At 43.7% G+C, this 14894-nt stretch overlaps 1 protein-coding gene across 8 annotated transcripts in view; it reads left to right on the plus strand.

The window, feature by feature from the left end:
• Nucleotides 1-14894, plus strand: part of BTRC (beta-transducin repeat containing E3 ubiquitin protein ligase) — a 108911-nt gene that overhangs the window by 71332 nt on the left and 22685 nt on the right. For all 8 annotated transcript variants that reach the window (XM_021397532.1, XM_021397535.1, XM_021397534.1 and 5 more), the window contains one exon: nucleotides 14076-14307. In XM_021397532.1, coding sequence (XP_021253207.1) covers nucleotides 14076-14307 — 232 coding nt within the window. The remainder of the gene's footprint in view (nucleotides 1-14075; nucleotides 14308-14894) is intronic.

Genomic DNA, 14894 nt, shown 5'->3' on the forward strand with positions numbered 1-14894 from the left:
GTTATTGTCTGCTGTTCCAGTCCCTTCATTCTCCTGCAGCACTGTTCTGCCCTTTGCAGCATTCAGCAAATACTCTGTGCCTGGGTGAGATCTCACCAATAGTCAGTGCCACTAATTGGTAAATTTTAAAATTGAGAGTTTTCTCAAAGGGAACCTAGATTGTGAAATAACTCATGTTGTGCAGTAAAACAAACTGTTCCATATTTTCCTTCATGTATATTTAACACAATCTATAATTTACAAAAATAGATTCAAATTAGCCTGCCTGTGGAAACTCATATCCAAGATAACTTCAGCAGGGCAGGCAGTCCCTTGTTGCATGTGACTGACGGGCTTAGCTGAGGCTGCAGCTTGGGAACAGACAGCAGTACTCACTGTGCAGATTGCTGAACCTTATTGAGGAAAATTAAAAATGAGCAACCAGATAATTGCTCTCACAGACCTGAAAGTAGTGTTCCAAGTAGCTGCAATTACTTGCTTTACAGTAGTAATGAATCTTGACAGGCGAGTAGTCCATACATGCTCAGCTCAGAAAATAGTTTGAAGTTAGAGAATGGAAAGGGTGCTCTGTGCAGCCAGGCTATCTGGGGTCTATGTGCAAGAGGCAAACCTGCTTTCATGATAGAAGTGTGCCCTGAATTTCTGAAACATGATAGGTCTGCCCTAGTTGTGTGCGTGGGTTCCGGTTTAACTTTCTTCTCCTATCTGTACCTCCTCTTGCTTCATAACACAAAACAAAACCCTTGCAACAGTGACAGCAAACTAAATTAAAACGTGTGATTATTAGAATAGTTCAGCATTGTCTTTTCTGACCCACTTCTGTCAATTGCTTTTGTGTTTAGATAAAGTTCCCCTATATAACATCCATTTAGGTGAAAATAAAAGTGAAAAAACTTAACAGCTAAGCTATGAAGAAATTAGATTGTTAATTAAGTAAGAATGGTAATTTCTCAGCCAAAAAAAAAGCCCTGTTTCTGTCAAATAAGCCTTCCTTACAAGTCTTTGATGGTAAGTAGTAAAAATGTTGCTTAATTAATGCCAGTTATGTGCATGTATCGTTTTCTTTTAAGTCTCTGGATTTTACAAACTTGTGTGATTCTGTTGAATCAGGTTGTTCTCCTGCCATGTTAGTTTAGATTTGCCAGTCCTGTGCTTGCTCGTAATTTGTAATCTCAGTTCGTAGGCAGGTTGCAGTGCAAGTGTTAGAAGACTCTGAAGATGACTGGGCATCACAGTCCATTATCTTTTTGCTTATGACCTGAATTTTGTAGTTGGTTCAGGTCTTAAGTGAAGATATGTCTGGAATATAATCAGCTGCAGTTCAGAGACAATACGTGTTGTAACAGAATCAGTAGGTTTTGACAAAATTTAAGTAGTTGGATGGACAGAATGGAAGGTTGAGATCAGCTGTCCAAGCAGGATATCTCAAGCTGGGCGGTATCTTGGATACTGCATGCTCTCAACTTGCAAAGCCAGAAGAGCATGCAGATCTGCAGTGCCCTTTGGAAGAGTCTGGTATTTGATTATTGCAAAGAATGAATAATTGAAAAGCAAAGGCTTGTGAAGCCCAGAGCTGGAAAGCTTTAAAAAGTAATTCTCTGTGAGGCGTCTTTTAAACAGAATTTTAGATTTTGTGTATAATAAATGAAATACATCAACATGAGACAATTCTACTTTGGTTTTGGCCAAAACCTAAACAGATTTTTCCAAAGGGCTGGGATGTGTAGGTCAGCTTTGACTTGAGGAATGTCAGGTGAGAATCACAGCATGGCTTAGGCTGGAAGAGACTTCGGGAGGTCCGACTTCAGCTCAGAGCAGGTCAGCATTGAATTTGTTAGTCCCAGGTGACCTCCACTCTTAGCAACGTCCTTCTGCCAAGTTTGGCACACACAGAACTTCTACTCTGCAATTCAAGGCGTGAGTCTCCCATGGCACCCACAGATCTAGGCAGCGCAGGTGTGCAGCTGAGTACTGCTCACGCACATCGTTGACTGGGCTGCAGCAGGGCAGTCCTGCTGTCCCACTGCATGCCCTTCCACTGGCGTTGGGCAGGTCAGATGACTGCTGTCATCCTTTCCTACCGCATCAGAGAGGTGTGCGGAGAGAGCAGAAGTTGACAGTACTTTTCTCCGAGTCCTGTTAAGGGGATAAAAGAAACAGTGTTGGATGCCATCTGTACCACGAGAGAGAAGGTCTGGGTGTCAGGATCTGGGTGCAGCAGCAGAGCAGTACAGAGAGTTCGGCCCGGAATGGCAAGGACAGCTGTCCGCTGGGGCTGAGGGACATGGGCAGGTTATGCCAGGAGGTTTGCGTAGTTTTTGTCAGGTGCTTCTGTCATCTCCTCGGCTCTGGTTACTTCTAGTCTTTCGTACTGGACTTGTCAGAGAAGTGGAAATGTAAGTGGGATAGCCTAACATCCTATTGTGTTTCTTCGTCTCGGTCACATACTAATATTAAAATTGCAAACTTCTAAAACCGAGCAATGTTCAGAAGTCCCCTGGTGGTTAAATACTGAAATTGCTGTGGTAAGTAATGGAACTAAAGTGTGCCCACTGTAGGGCACTTGTGTGCAGGGAGAGGATTTGTTTCCACGTTTGCATTGATTTTAAGTTGGGTAGCTGGGTGCTGTGGCTCACCTTGAGAAAACTTAAGGTAAAGTGTTTTCTTGACGTACACAAATTTTGATCTTGCTTTGAAAGGCCACCAAAATGATTAGTCTGGCTGCATTTTTTCCTAATTGATGATGTCTAGACCCTGCTAACTAGTCTTTATTTTTTAAGAGTCAAATGTGTTTGCCAGCGCTGGAGAAGAGAAGGCTCTGGGGAGACCCAATAGCAGCCTTTCAGTATCTAAAGGGGGCTGTAAGAAAGAAGGGGACAGACTGTTTAGCAGGATCTGTTGTGACAGGACAAGGGGAAATGGTTTCAAAGTAAAAGAGGAAAGATTTAGACTGGGTGTAAGGAAGAACTGTTTTACAATAAGAGCGGTAAGGCACTGGCACAGGTTGCTGAGAGAGGTGTTGGATGCCCCATCCCTGGAGACACCCAGGGTCAGGCTGGAGGGTCTGAGCACCTGATGGAGCTGTGGGTGTCCCTGTTCAGTGCAGAGGAGTTGGACCAGACGGCCTTCAAGGATCCCTTCCAACTCAAATGATTCTGTGATGATGAATGTTTGCATGTGGGCAGTGAGGTGTGCTTCTGTTTGGCGCTGCTTGCTTCACCAGGCACCCTGCATGCTGTGGCCTCCCTGGACTTCACCAGCATCCAGCCTTGCTTTGTCTTTGTGTGACTTGTATTAGGACACATATATTTAACAGAGAGACTCGTGAAATGAAGAGGAGTGACTTGCCTACGGCAGCTCAAGAAGGCAGCGGGAGAGTTAGGAATAAAACTCAAAAGGCTTGGCTCCCATTTTCCTTTCTCAGTTTTCAGTTTATCAAGAATTAATAAATAATAACCTGTGATTAAAAAGGCCTGACACTCTTTCTGTCATTAGATGTTTCTCTGTCTTCAGCATTGTGCAGAACTCAGCAGGGTTACACCTTTTGAGTTTCACTTAAGCTGAGTTGCTCAATATTTAATGCTGAAATAGAAACACCTAATTCACAGCTGTAGGCGACCTGTCAGCTATGTTGGGATGTTTGTCAGCTGCAAGGTAGGGCGAGGTAGCAAGACTTTCTTATGTTGTGAAAATTGAAAATTTCAGCAACTTTTTCATTTAATTTCTTGCTACGTTTCACATTCTACGTACAGCTGACATGAAGATCCTTCAACTGGCCCTAAATTACATTTTAAAACAGAGAACAGTTAATTACAGCAATCTGACTATTTCTAATCACTTATAGAGAGAAATTATTCTGACACTTGTTTCTCCTGAGTTTCAGACAAACTGGTGGATGTATTCTTAATTATTCATGTGACAGCAAAAAGTAAAGCAAATAAAAATAATGGACAGCACTACCCAAGGTTGATTTCGGTGAGATCATACAGTCACAGCACAGCATCCATGGCTCTTCTGTTCTGAGAGTGCTAGAGGGAGCTCTAACCCCTTGATGCGGGGAACAGGAGCGGTGTGTCTGTCTAGCTTGGTCTCTGGCACATCTTGAATTCTCTTTATTTTATTTTGTGTCAAAAAGTTGCATGTGTTTTTTCTGGGCATGATCCCAAATTAACTCTTCCTTGTATTTTCAAGCTGAGAAGATGCAAATAGTGTGTTTTCTAGTATGCTAACACGAGGCTTAATACAGGCTGCGTGAACTCCCTGAATGTACAGGAAACAAGTGTGAGATAGCACTGGGGTGTTTAACAGATAACATACAGTGGTAAAGTCTAACATTCCTGTACACTTCTTTTCAGAAAGGAGGACAATTCTTACAAATTCGTATTTGAAGGAGAATATATTTAAAAAATTAGTTTATATATTGGAAGGAAAAGCTACTTCAGTCAGTATGTAAGTGTTTTTTAGATTTTTAGCCAGTTGTCATAGTAGAAGTTTAAGAATTGTGATTTTTAGATAAATTTACAATCGGATGCATCAAGGCATGAGGATAGAAGACATTTCTCACATGGTGTGTGCAACACCAGTTCGACTCTTGATATGACAGGAAAGTAATTCTCAGAAGTGGGATGAAAAGATGAAAAGAAAAATAAGCCCGTGGTTGTAGAAAGGGAAATGCAGGTAGATTGAAACTATTTCCACTGCTTGCTAATCTCCTTAAAAGAAGCTGCGGAATCATACCTCTTTGTGAATGGCTGAACATTGTGTGGGAAATGCAGTATGGTGAGGGACCAGATGAGGCTCGCAGTCCTGTTCTCCCCCATTCTACTGGGATTTTTACATTGCTTATGCATTTCCACAATTCCTCTTTAATTGAGTCTATTCTAGGCAATGGACTACTGGAAGGCTTGCTCCCTCCTTTAACCTGAGGGTTTTTCTGGAAGCTTATTGGCACCTAAGCAGTGAGCCACGAAGGAATCCCCAGTGCCACTGTCTGTGACTCAGTGTCTGGGCTGTGCGATTTGAGTACAGCTGATGGGGACGGTCTGCTCAGCTCTGAAACTGAATACACATTGCTGTTGGTCAGAGCTGTTTGCTTGGTGTTGCCGAGGGTACTATTTCATGCCTGCCTTCTCCCATGTACGTACGGTCACCTGTCTGGCGTAACCCAGCGCAGTGCAAGGTGTGAAAATATAGATTTCAGTGGAGGATGTCTTCAGCTTGTAGTTTTGGAGACTGTTGCTCAGATAATGGATCTCTTAGCGGGTATCAGTGAAAGAATGGAGCAGCTTGAGATACAAAGTCAGAGGAAACTTTAAGCTGTGATGACCATCTGGAAGTCTCCAATCCAACTGCCTGTTCAGAGGAGGATTGCCTTCACATCCAGCTCGGTTTGCTCAGGACTTTGACCACTTACGTTTCTCTCTCTCTTAAAGCCCAGAGTTTTGGTTGTTGCCACTTGTGCCTATTGCCACTTTTCCTCTCATTATGCACTTCTGAACGGAGTCCGTCTCACGTTCCTCTGTAACTTCTCTTGAGATACCCTCAGCCTTTTCCAGACCAAACATCCAGCTTCCATAGCCATCTTAGTGCTCTTCCTTGGGAATCACTCCAGTTTGCCAGGAAGGTAACATTTGACTGCAAGGTTAACATAATAGCTAGACTCAAGAAGACAATACTTACTACTGGGTGAAAATTGCATGATTATCTTGAAGAGACTGTAGGAGGCTATACAACAAATCTGTCCAAGTGTTTACTGGCCAGCTTTGACACTGTGCAGAAGTATTTGTCCCTGTTTGTTGCAGGGGAGTTGGACTAGATGACCTTTAAGGGTCCCTTCAAACTAAAATGGTTATGTAATTCTATTTCATGGACTTTCCCTCTTCCAGCTGCCTCTTTGATGGCTGCCAATAGCAGGAGTGTTGGTGTCGATGAGTGTGAATTCATTAGATGTCCTCTTCCAGACCTAGTTGTGCTGGTAGAAAAGAACACTACACAGCCTTTGTCTGGCTGCTGCAGGTTGCTGCCCTCCAGGATCTGTCAGCAAAACTGCAACCCTGCTTTCAGTTAAGATGAGATGTTTTAGCTTAGACAGTTTAAATAGCAGGTCTTTGCTAACAAGCTTATTTTGACTGAAATAGGTGAGGCAGCACTCACGCAGCCAGCTCTGCCAGCAGATCTAGGGAGTGTGTTTGTAGTGGGACCAAGCATTTATGTGACAGTTGCCATTCTTCAGATCACTGCTGCATTTTTGTTTGTTGCGTGTCTTGGTCGTTGGGTGCCTTTGTGCCTTCTTTGTTGGTGATGGCAATGTGCATCTCCAAGGAGGCTCTTGAAAAATAATACTGCTTTGAGCTATGTTCTCTTGGGTGAACTGTTTTGGAGGGCTTTTGTTCTTGATGATAAAAGCTTTACATCGAGGATCATAGCGTTTTGAAGATCTCAATAGCGTTACTGATTGCAGACAGTATTATCTTTCAGGTTGTTCTCTCCCTCTACTTGTGGGTTCTTCCCAGTGGTGTAGTCTTCAGGGTTCAGCCGTGGTTTGAACCTCTTTAGTCCACCTGCCTGTTCCTGGCTGCTTTTCTCTCTGAGTTCAGGGAGTACTTGGAGCAAAAAGAAAATCAACCGTAAAGAAAAACTTCGCTCAGGCAGTAAATCATGCTTGGATGTTTTTAAAACAGAAGCAACTGTTCCAGAAAACTATGAAACTGCTGCTTAGAGCATAGCTTATGCCTTTCCCTGCCATAAACGAGCCCTTTGCTGCTGCTGGCCATTACCCGATGACTTTAGTAGACTGGTTCTCCAAGTGATAATGTGCATGTTCCTTCCCTCCATTAACAGTAATAACATGTAATGGTCCCAGCAGTTCAACATAGGTTCTGGTAACCATTCCAAGGAAGAAAGTATTTCTTTTGGTGACTTCCAGTGAAAGTGATTTCTTACTGCTGTAAGATCTGCTTTGAAATTGGCGTATGATCATTTTATACCTAATGAAATGTGCTCTGAAATGATCACTTTAAGAGTGACAGTGGCTGCTCCTCCCTGCCCCATATGTCTAGATACGCATTCGGTCAGGGATCTTAGTTTGGGAAAATAACATATGCTAGTGCTGTGCTGATGCAAGCAGATTTCTCATCAGTGCTTGTTATTTTCAAAGGCAACTTGAAGATAAGGGAGGAGGAGGAGAGGGACTCCCAATTCACATCCGTTGCTGGCATCAGAGAAATTTTATCTTGAAGGTTTTTACCAGCTCTTAAAATCTAGATGGGAGACCTATATCAAACGAAAGTTTACAATAGGAGCTACGAGATTCCAGACAATTAAACTTTATTAGTCTGTCTGAAACATTAACTATTATCTTAAAAGAATAGTTTTTTAATCTCCTCTCCCTGTTGCTGTTTACTGTGTAGCAGTGTGGGAGGGGAGCAGCTTCTCTAGCAAGGTGTTATTGCAGTTTGTACAGCCGCTGTGCAAGTGCCCATGGCTCAGTTCTGCCTCGTCAGTCCCCAGAGAGACCCAACATGTTCCTTCTTGGGTGTCTGCGGCTTTCTCTGGCCCTAAAACAGTGCAGCCTCCTCCTTCTTCTGTGTCTGAGGCCATATCCGTAGCCAGGTGCCCTCCAGGCTAACGCCACATCGTAGGCACTTGGATGGTCCCTCTGAAAACGATTGCCCCCCCCCAGGATTTCAGAAAGTGTGGCAGGTTGGGCTGCTATGCCCAGTGTAATTCCAGCGATCTTTCACCTAGATGAATCCTTTCTTATCAAAGTTCTTTTCTGCAGTGTGATTAGAAACCACATGTGGGCAAGCAGCTAAAAGCTACGGACTGGCAAAACTGTAAGGTCCTTAAGTATCCAGGGGGCTGCTGATTTCAGTGTGAGCATGTATTTTGAATTTTCTCTCGAAAATATACGGTCATGATGCTGCGGTTCCTTTCATGGTGCTTTCTTCTGACTCTCAGATGTGATTGATGATCATCTGCTTCTGAGTTCTGTTCGTTTTTCAGAATGTTGCAGTGAGCTTTGCAGCGTGGAAACTAATTCAGTACTGAGCGACTCAGTCCGTATATGCTCTAAACCCATGGTTAACCTCACGGAGTCTGTTATGCGAGATGGAGGCAGACAGAAACGGGTAGATTCTAAACTGAGCTTTTAAAATAAAAGTAAATGGAGTGAGTTGTTAAATGACCTAGGATTGTAGCTTTTCTGTCAAGTCAAACATCAGAAAAGCAGATTTGCTCTGCAAAGGAGAAAAGCGAGGAGCTGGCCGCCCTTCTTGTGCCATCCAGGTGCTGCGGCAGGAGAGGTCCTGCTTCTTATGGGAAGACCCCCGCCCCAGTTCCTAAAACAAGGCAGCTCTGCCATAGGAAGTTGCATTAAGGAGCTACAATGACTTCCATCCTCTTTGCTTAGCTGTGGCGGTCTGGGAATCAGGTCTGCAGCATTTGGTAATTATGAGCCTAAAAAGGAAGAAGCCAGCCATAGAAACTGAACCTGTGTCCTGTTAATTATGCTGTTACTGCCTTCGGGCATGCAAACAGCCCCCTTCAACGGGACTCTGAAATAGTGGCTCTGCCTCGTAGGATGGAGGACTGGCAGAGGTTCTCAGCTCCATTTCAGTGCTTTTGTTACACTGCTCCATTGGGGTTGCACTGAGTGCTATTTCCTCATGGGCAGGAGCAGCTTCACGGCCACACGAGTGGCTTTGGAGGAGCCGTGCAGTGTTCTGGGGCTGCAAGCATCTTTACAGGCATCACCCCGAAACGTTTCTCCACCACACTTGGACTTTTTAATCCCTCTGCTTTTCCCACACAGCTTCCAACGTGCTGCAGAATTCCTGAGCTTTGTTTGTTTTTTTGTGCTGTTGCTGCAACTACAGGTTTCATGTCTGGTTTCACCGCTGTGGTTTTTTAATGGGGTTAATTGTGAGGAACATCTGGGATATGTACACCGGCGTGGCTTTGCTTTCATTGCGAAGTTACCATCTCCCCCTGTTCTGGCCGTACACCTGTGTGGTACCTTTCTTCGTCATCCCATTGCTCGTTTTCCCCCCCAGTGTCTTTTATCTTGTGAGTGAAGTTTGAACAGTACGCAGGAAGTTAACTGCCTGGAGTCTTTTAAATATAAGTAACACGCACCCAGTAATAAGCTGTCGGTTGTTTTTTTGCTGCCTGCAAAGAAACATAAACACAGCGCTCATTTCTGGCAGGTTTTTACTGTCAGAGTTTCTCCTATTATATTTATCTTACAATTTGCCAGGGGGTGAAGTTATTAAGTTTTAGCAGCAGCCATCGATCAAGTTCACAAGTTAACACGATAAAGGCTCTGTGCCGCTCCGATCCGGGAAAATGATGATCCTCACTCGGTAATTAACTAAATGAGAAAGTTAAATCTTACTTGAGAGCTGGGAGAGATGAAAGAGAGGTGTTTGTCAGTTTCTCAGTGGAAATTAGAAGCAGTTTTCTGCAATTCCCTAAGCTGCTGCTCTGTCATATTTTACATAAGCACTGGGAAAACGTCTTGTAATTAGTGCTGTCATGGAGGATTTTTTTTGCTGAAGGATGTTGGAATAATTCATTAGATTATCAAGAAAGGCTTGTGTCCTGAAATGATTAGCACAGTGAAATTTAAACCATTAACGATAACAAGTTTAGAGCTTGCTGCAGTGCAGAGGCACCCGGGGTATGTCTGTGCCTATTTCAATCATTTCTTATAATTAAACATTATGTCCTCTTTTTTCCTCCCCTTCACTAAGACCCATCCAAAATTCCTGTTAAGGTGGCTCTGTCTAGATCAGTGGCTTAACGGCGGCCGGCTGTGCAAGCAGCTAGGGGTGGGATGCTGCAGCTGCCAGTAGGCAGTGGGAGCCACCTGCCTGGGTTGGAGCCGCAGTCCCCATGAGTACGGAGGGAGGGGAGGAAGCCCAGTGTGGGTCCTTGGTACTGAGTTCTCCAAGGGAAGTCCCTTCGTTTGCTCTGGAGAGAAGCTTGGGGAGGGATGCTCAGTGGTGACCTAATCTCTTGGTCGTGTCAGAGCTCCAGGTTGAGGACGTCTGGAAGGTTCAGAAGGTCCCAAACCTTGCTGGGATCATTTCAGCCACACGTGATATTCTGTTCTTCTCTTTTTCTTAAAAAAGTTGTCTTCTTACATCAAGAATTCACCCACACTGTGGAAAGTACCTTAACCAAATCCTCTGCAATGATTAGAAGATATTATGGGGATTTTTTTAATAAAAAAGCCTTGATCATTACTAGGTTTTGACCACTGCTATGGGTTCTGACCATTACTGTGGGCTGTGAAACACTATACCTGCACCACCGTCAGAGAACTGTGCTGATCCTTATTTTTGTGCTTTAGAAGGATTCTTAGTCCCCTCTACTGATCAAAATCAAAAATAACCTTGGTTGTCATCTGTGGGTTACAACTGTGATATACCATGGCTGTTGTGTTTTATATGCAGAGTAGTAGATTTATCTAGGCCTTATTTATCTGTGTTGAAATATGGCACCCTCCTATAGTTGCAAACCATTACTTAGATTGAAGTCCTTTCATATATTAGTCCTCTTCTACTTCGCCAGGCATACAAATGTGCTTTGTGTTAAATGTAGCCATTTGGAGAAATGCTCTTATAATTATGGGCTGCAGTGGAGCATGGTACGTAGATCCTTGAGCTAGTACCAACCTGAGGCAGTCAGTCCCCTGGGTTTCCCAGCACAGCTCACTGGCTCAGGCACACTGGTGCAGGAGAACACCTCGGCTGCTCTTGCAGATGAGTTGCCACTCCCAGTGGCCAATTGGAGCTGGCCAAGGCGCCGTGGAGCCTGCACCTTCGTTGTACCCAAGCTTTCCTCCATGGTGATGGGCTACCACTGCTGATTCTTCTTTGCCGCTTTGGGAAGTGAAGCTTATAAAAAGCATAGGCACAAATGTTGCATTTGGATGGCTGTTTAACATAGCAGTATGCTCTGCTTGCGGGGCGGTGGTCACTTCTTCAGGTTAGGTCTGCTGCTGTGGCAGGAAAAGGAACCATTGAAGAAGAGACCATAGCATGCTGCAGGAAATAGAATCTGATTTGTCATGAGCTGCAGCTGAACAGAATGGTTGAGTCATCAGGGTTTATTAGAAAGCCAAATGAATTCTCTTGCTGCTTGTAACTGGTATCTCCCCAGTGTTTTAATGGTACAGATGCTTGATGTCATTGTTGTGTCGTTGCTTTTTTTAATAACAGACCTTTTTCACTGAGCTCCCCAGTGGATTTTCAGGAATCTCCAAATTGAAATTTTGGAATTCTTTTCTTCCCCTTAGCTGCAGATGGTCTGGAGGGATAGCAGGATTTGGGATCCTGCAGAGCTGGGGTGTTCGTGGTCTGCAGTCTTTCTGGTCCTCTGCTTACAGACCATGGGACCCCTGGGCATGCTGTGGCGACCTGTGGGCTCGCTCCTTTCGATGGGAAACTTGAGCAGGCAAGGGCGCCGACCACATCTCAAGTTTTTATGGTCAGAATGTGGCTGAAGTAGGGCACACAGACCTAAAAACGCATTGTACTTCTGTCCACTAATTCAGACATACAAACACGTAGAATGTTTTTCTTAGCAGATCCACAGCATAAGCTCAGAATTTGTCTTCAAGTTACAAGTGTTGGTCAATGGACTCTTTTATTTACTCCCTCCTACCTCAGAGGTTGTATTCACTTGGGACCCAGGCAAGGTGAGTTGCTTTGTCCCACCAAAGCCATCTGTTTTTAGGCACACAGGATCTATTACTTGTTTTTCAGGTGTTGCCGCTTTTATTTGATGTCCCAGTCAGACGTTTTAGAGGTAACAGGATGCTGGAGGCTGTTGGAAGAAGGGTGCGCAGGAGCCAAGGGGAGGGGTAGAGCCTGGTGCAGCCCCATGCTAGGAGGAGTAGCCCCTCTTGTCTTTGCACTTCACTTGCCTACTCTGCTGCCGGAATTCACAATTTCTCAAATCAAAAGCCGGAGGTATAAGCTTTTTAAAATGTTTTGTTGAGACAGCTTGTTGTGAGATGGACTTCAGAGCAAACAAACATGAGAAATTAAACCACATCAGGCTTGTAGAACACAACAGCTCTCCGCTGTTTTAATCCAGCACTTTTACGGGGGTGTCTGTTTTGCAGGCAGCTTAACTGCAGCAGAAATGACCAGAGTCCCTGAAGACCGATGTTCAGCGCAGTCCATTGGTAATGATTTTCTGCCTGGCTGTTGCCAGCTGCGGACTTTGCTAGGAAAACTTCTGTCTTACACACCAAGGACGTCATTCCCATAGCCCCTTTTATAGAGATTTCTCTATATAAAAAGATGGCCCGAGAGAATTTCTTCCTGCCGCCCAGTACTGGGTTTGTGATTCACTTGCAGTGCTGTCCGTGGGATGACCAAATGAAATAGGGTCGATCAGTCACAGCCCTTGTCTTACACGATCCTACCGAGCACACACACAGGTCTGCAGGGAGAAAGGGGAGGTTGAAAACCCTGAGCTGCAGAGTTAAGTATGGATGATGCGGTCTCCATGTTTTGAGACCTAACACAGAAGTAGAAGAAACTAGTGGCTAAAAATGGCAGCTAATTGCCATCTCTTTCTATCAGAAGAAAGTCTGTCCAGCTCTGCTGGACAGGCTGAAATGTAGGTGAGTTTGTACTATGAAATGAGATGTAAGTGATGAATAGTTAGGTGTGTTTTCAAATGATGGTATTTTTGGTGTTTCAGAGGATTGCTGGCAGGGCAGGTGGGTATCAAAGAAAAAGAATTCTTTTCCCCAGAGCAATGAGGAATTCCCATATTCTAAACCCAATTTGGATAACTGGTTTCTCTGCGCTCTAAATGCAGTGCTTCAGCACTTGAGAAAAAGTGTTGTTTTGTGGTTGTTTTCTCCTGGTAAAATGAGCAAATCTGTATATTTTAGTTATAATTATAGGCAGATTTAGGTACTCTCCTTTTCCTTTAAAGTCAGTGAAGTCTCCTGATGAGGTTGGTGCCTGGAATTGTCATCGTGCAGCAGGAATACGGCGCCCCTGAATCAATGGTTTATATATTCCAGTGTCTGTAATTTGTTTCTAATGATTCAGTAATTAATAGTGAACCTCAAAATACGTTTTGTAAATAGAAGTGATGTAGTATTATTGACTTTTATTGAAGAGCTTTCTGGTGTTGCACCACTGAGGTGAAAAAGGGAAAATCCTATGTTTTCAGCAGGAATAATCTACACAAGCAAAATGAGAATTATCATTGCTTTGGTTGAATGTGTGCCCATAGTGTGTATTCCTAGACTGGGGAGGTACCGATGTGAGCGTGTGGGGATAACAAATCCAAAAAAGAAACAGAAGTCTCAATTTAGCATTTAATACAAACTGAACAGTATGGAAAAAAAATAATTTCTCCGTAAGCAGTTAATGTTTTCTGGACAAAGGATATCCTTACAGTGCAAAATGTGCTCTTTTCTTCCAGTTAAATTGTTTAGAAAGCAGAAATTACATCTTGCCATCAAGAAGTAAATTGAAATGTCAGTGTTTCGTATTGTCCCTGAAACTCTTCTTTGAGCTGAGCCTTTCTGACAAGATATTAACAGTGCTCAGAAAATTTAAGCTCTTTTATTCTGTGAAGGAAGTATGTAGCAAATATCAGGGTGTGCTTTAGCTGGCATTACCCTCACAGTGTAACTTTATACTCAGAAGAAGTGCTCTTTTTTTCCTCATTTGTTCCAGGCATTTCCTATGAGTTGTAGCAGCAGTCCATACTTCAGAAGAAAAGTGAAATACAAACGCAGTTTTCTGTTGGTGTATTGAAATAACTGGTAGCTGTAGATTAGGAATCCAAGTGCATTTTGCTGCCTGCAAGATGTAAATAAAACTGCATTTGTATTATTTTGACACTCATGGTTTCCTTTCCAACCAGTCCTTTGTGCGCAGCTCAAGCACGAACCAGGACCTTGTCCTGCAGGGGTTACAGCTCTGCATTCCAGCTGACAGCAGCAAATGGGATACACAGTCCTGGCCAACTTCACGTGTCAGAGCATCTGAGCTTCTTTTCGTGTGTATGATTTGTGTTTTTCTTTCCTTTCACAGACAAAACTTGCCAATGGCACTTCCAGTATGATTGTGCCCAAGCAGAGAAAACTGTCAGCAAGCTATGAGAAGGAGAAGGAGCTCTGTGTCAAGTACTTCGAGCAGTGGTCTGAGTCTGACCAGGTGGAGTTTGTGGAGCACCTCATCTCCCAGATGTGTCACTACCAGCATGGACATATAAACTCGTACCTCAAGCCTATGTTACAGAGGGACTTCATCACTGCGCTGCCAGGTACTTCTGCAGGCAGAGGAAGCGTGCTCCTTCCTCTTGTCTTCCAGAAAACTATTCTCCTTGCCTTCCTGTGCCTCTGGCCTGCTCTGCTGGAGAAGTCTCTTCTAGGGCCGTCTTGCAAAAGAGAGGGTAGCTTTTGAATGAAAAGCACTATTGTGGTATGAAATACAGGAACATTTTGTTTTGTATTCCTATCATCACTCAAGGCATGATCTAATATCAGCATGGTTTGGCCAGGAGTGAATGGTAGCTTTTATCTGTATCTTAAGGAGAGTCATCACAAGCCAGCGGGCGGGTAGTTGTGCTTGTAATGCCCGCAATGATGCATTAGTAACATTTTTTAAAAAATCAAAACTACTCTTGTTTTTCATTGCTCTGCCAAGGTTTTTTCTCTTTTCTTATGTAGATTATTTTGGTCTCCCTTCACTAGTAAAATACCTTCCCGAGGCCATCACTTTGGTTATCTGTTTATTGCCCATAGTGAATGGAGGACACGAGAAGAAAGGATGGAAATGTTCCCTATATTTTTTGCACCTCTGTCCGGCTTTCCATTCAGGATTTTGTCCCAGATGCTCTCACATATGGCA

Source organism: Numida meleagris, chromosome 5 (genome assembly GCF_002078875.1).
Source record: "Numida meleagris isolate 19003 breed g44 Domestic line chromosome 5, NumMel1.0, whole genome shotgun sequence".
In the NCBI taxonomy this organism is placed as follows: Eukaryota; Metazoa; Chordata; class Aves; order Galliformes; family Numididae; genus Numida; species Numida meleagris.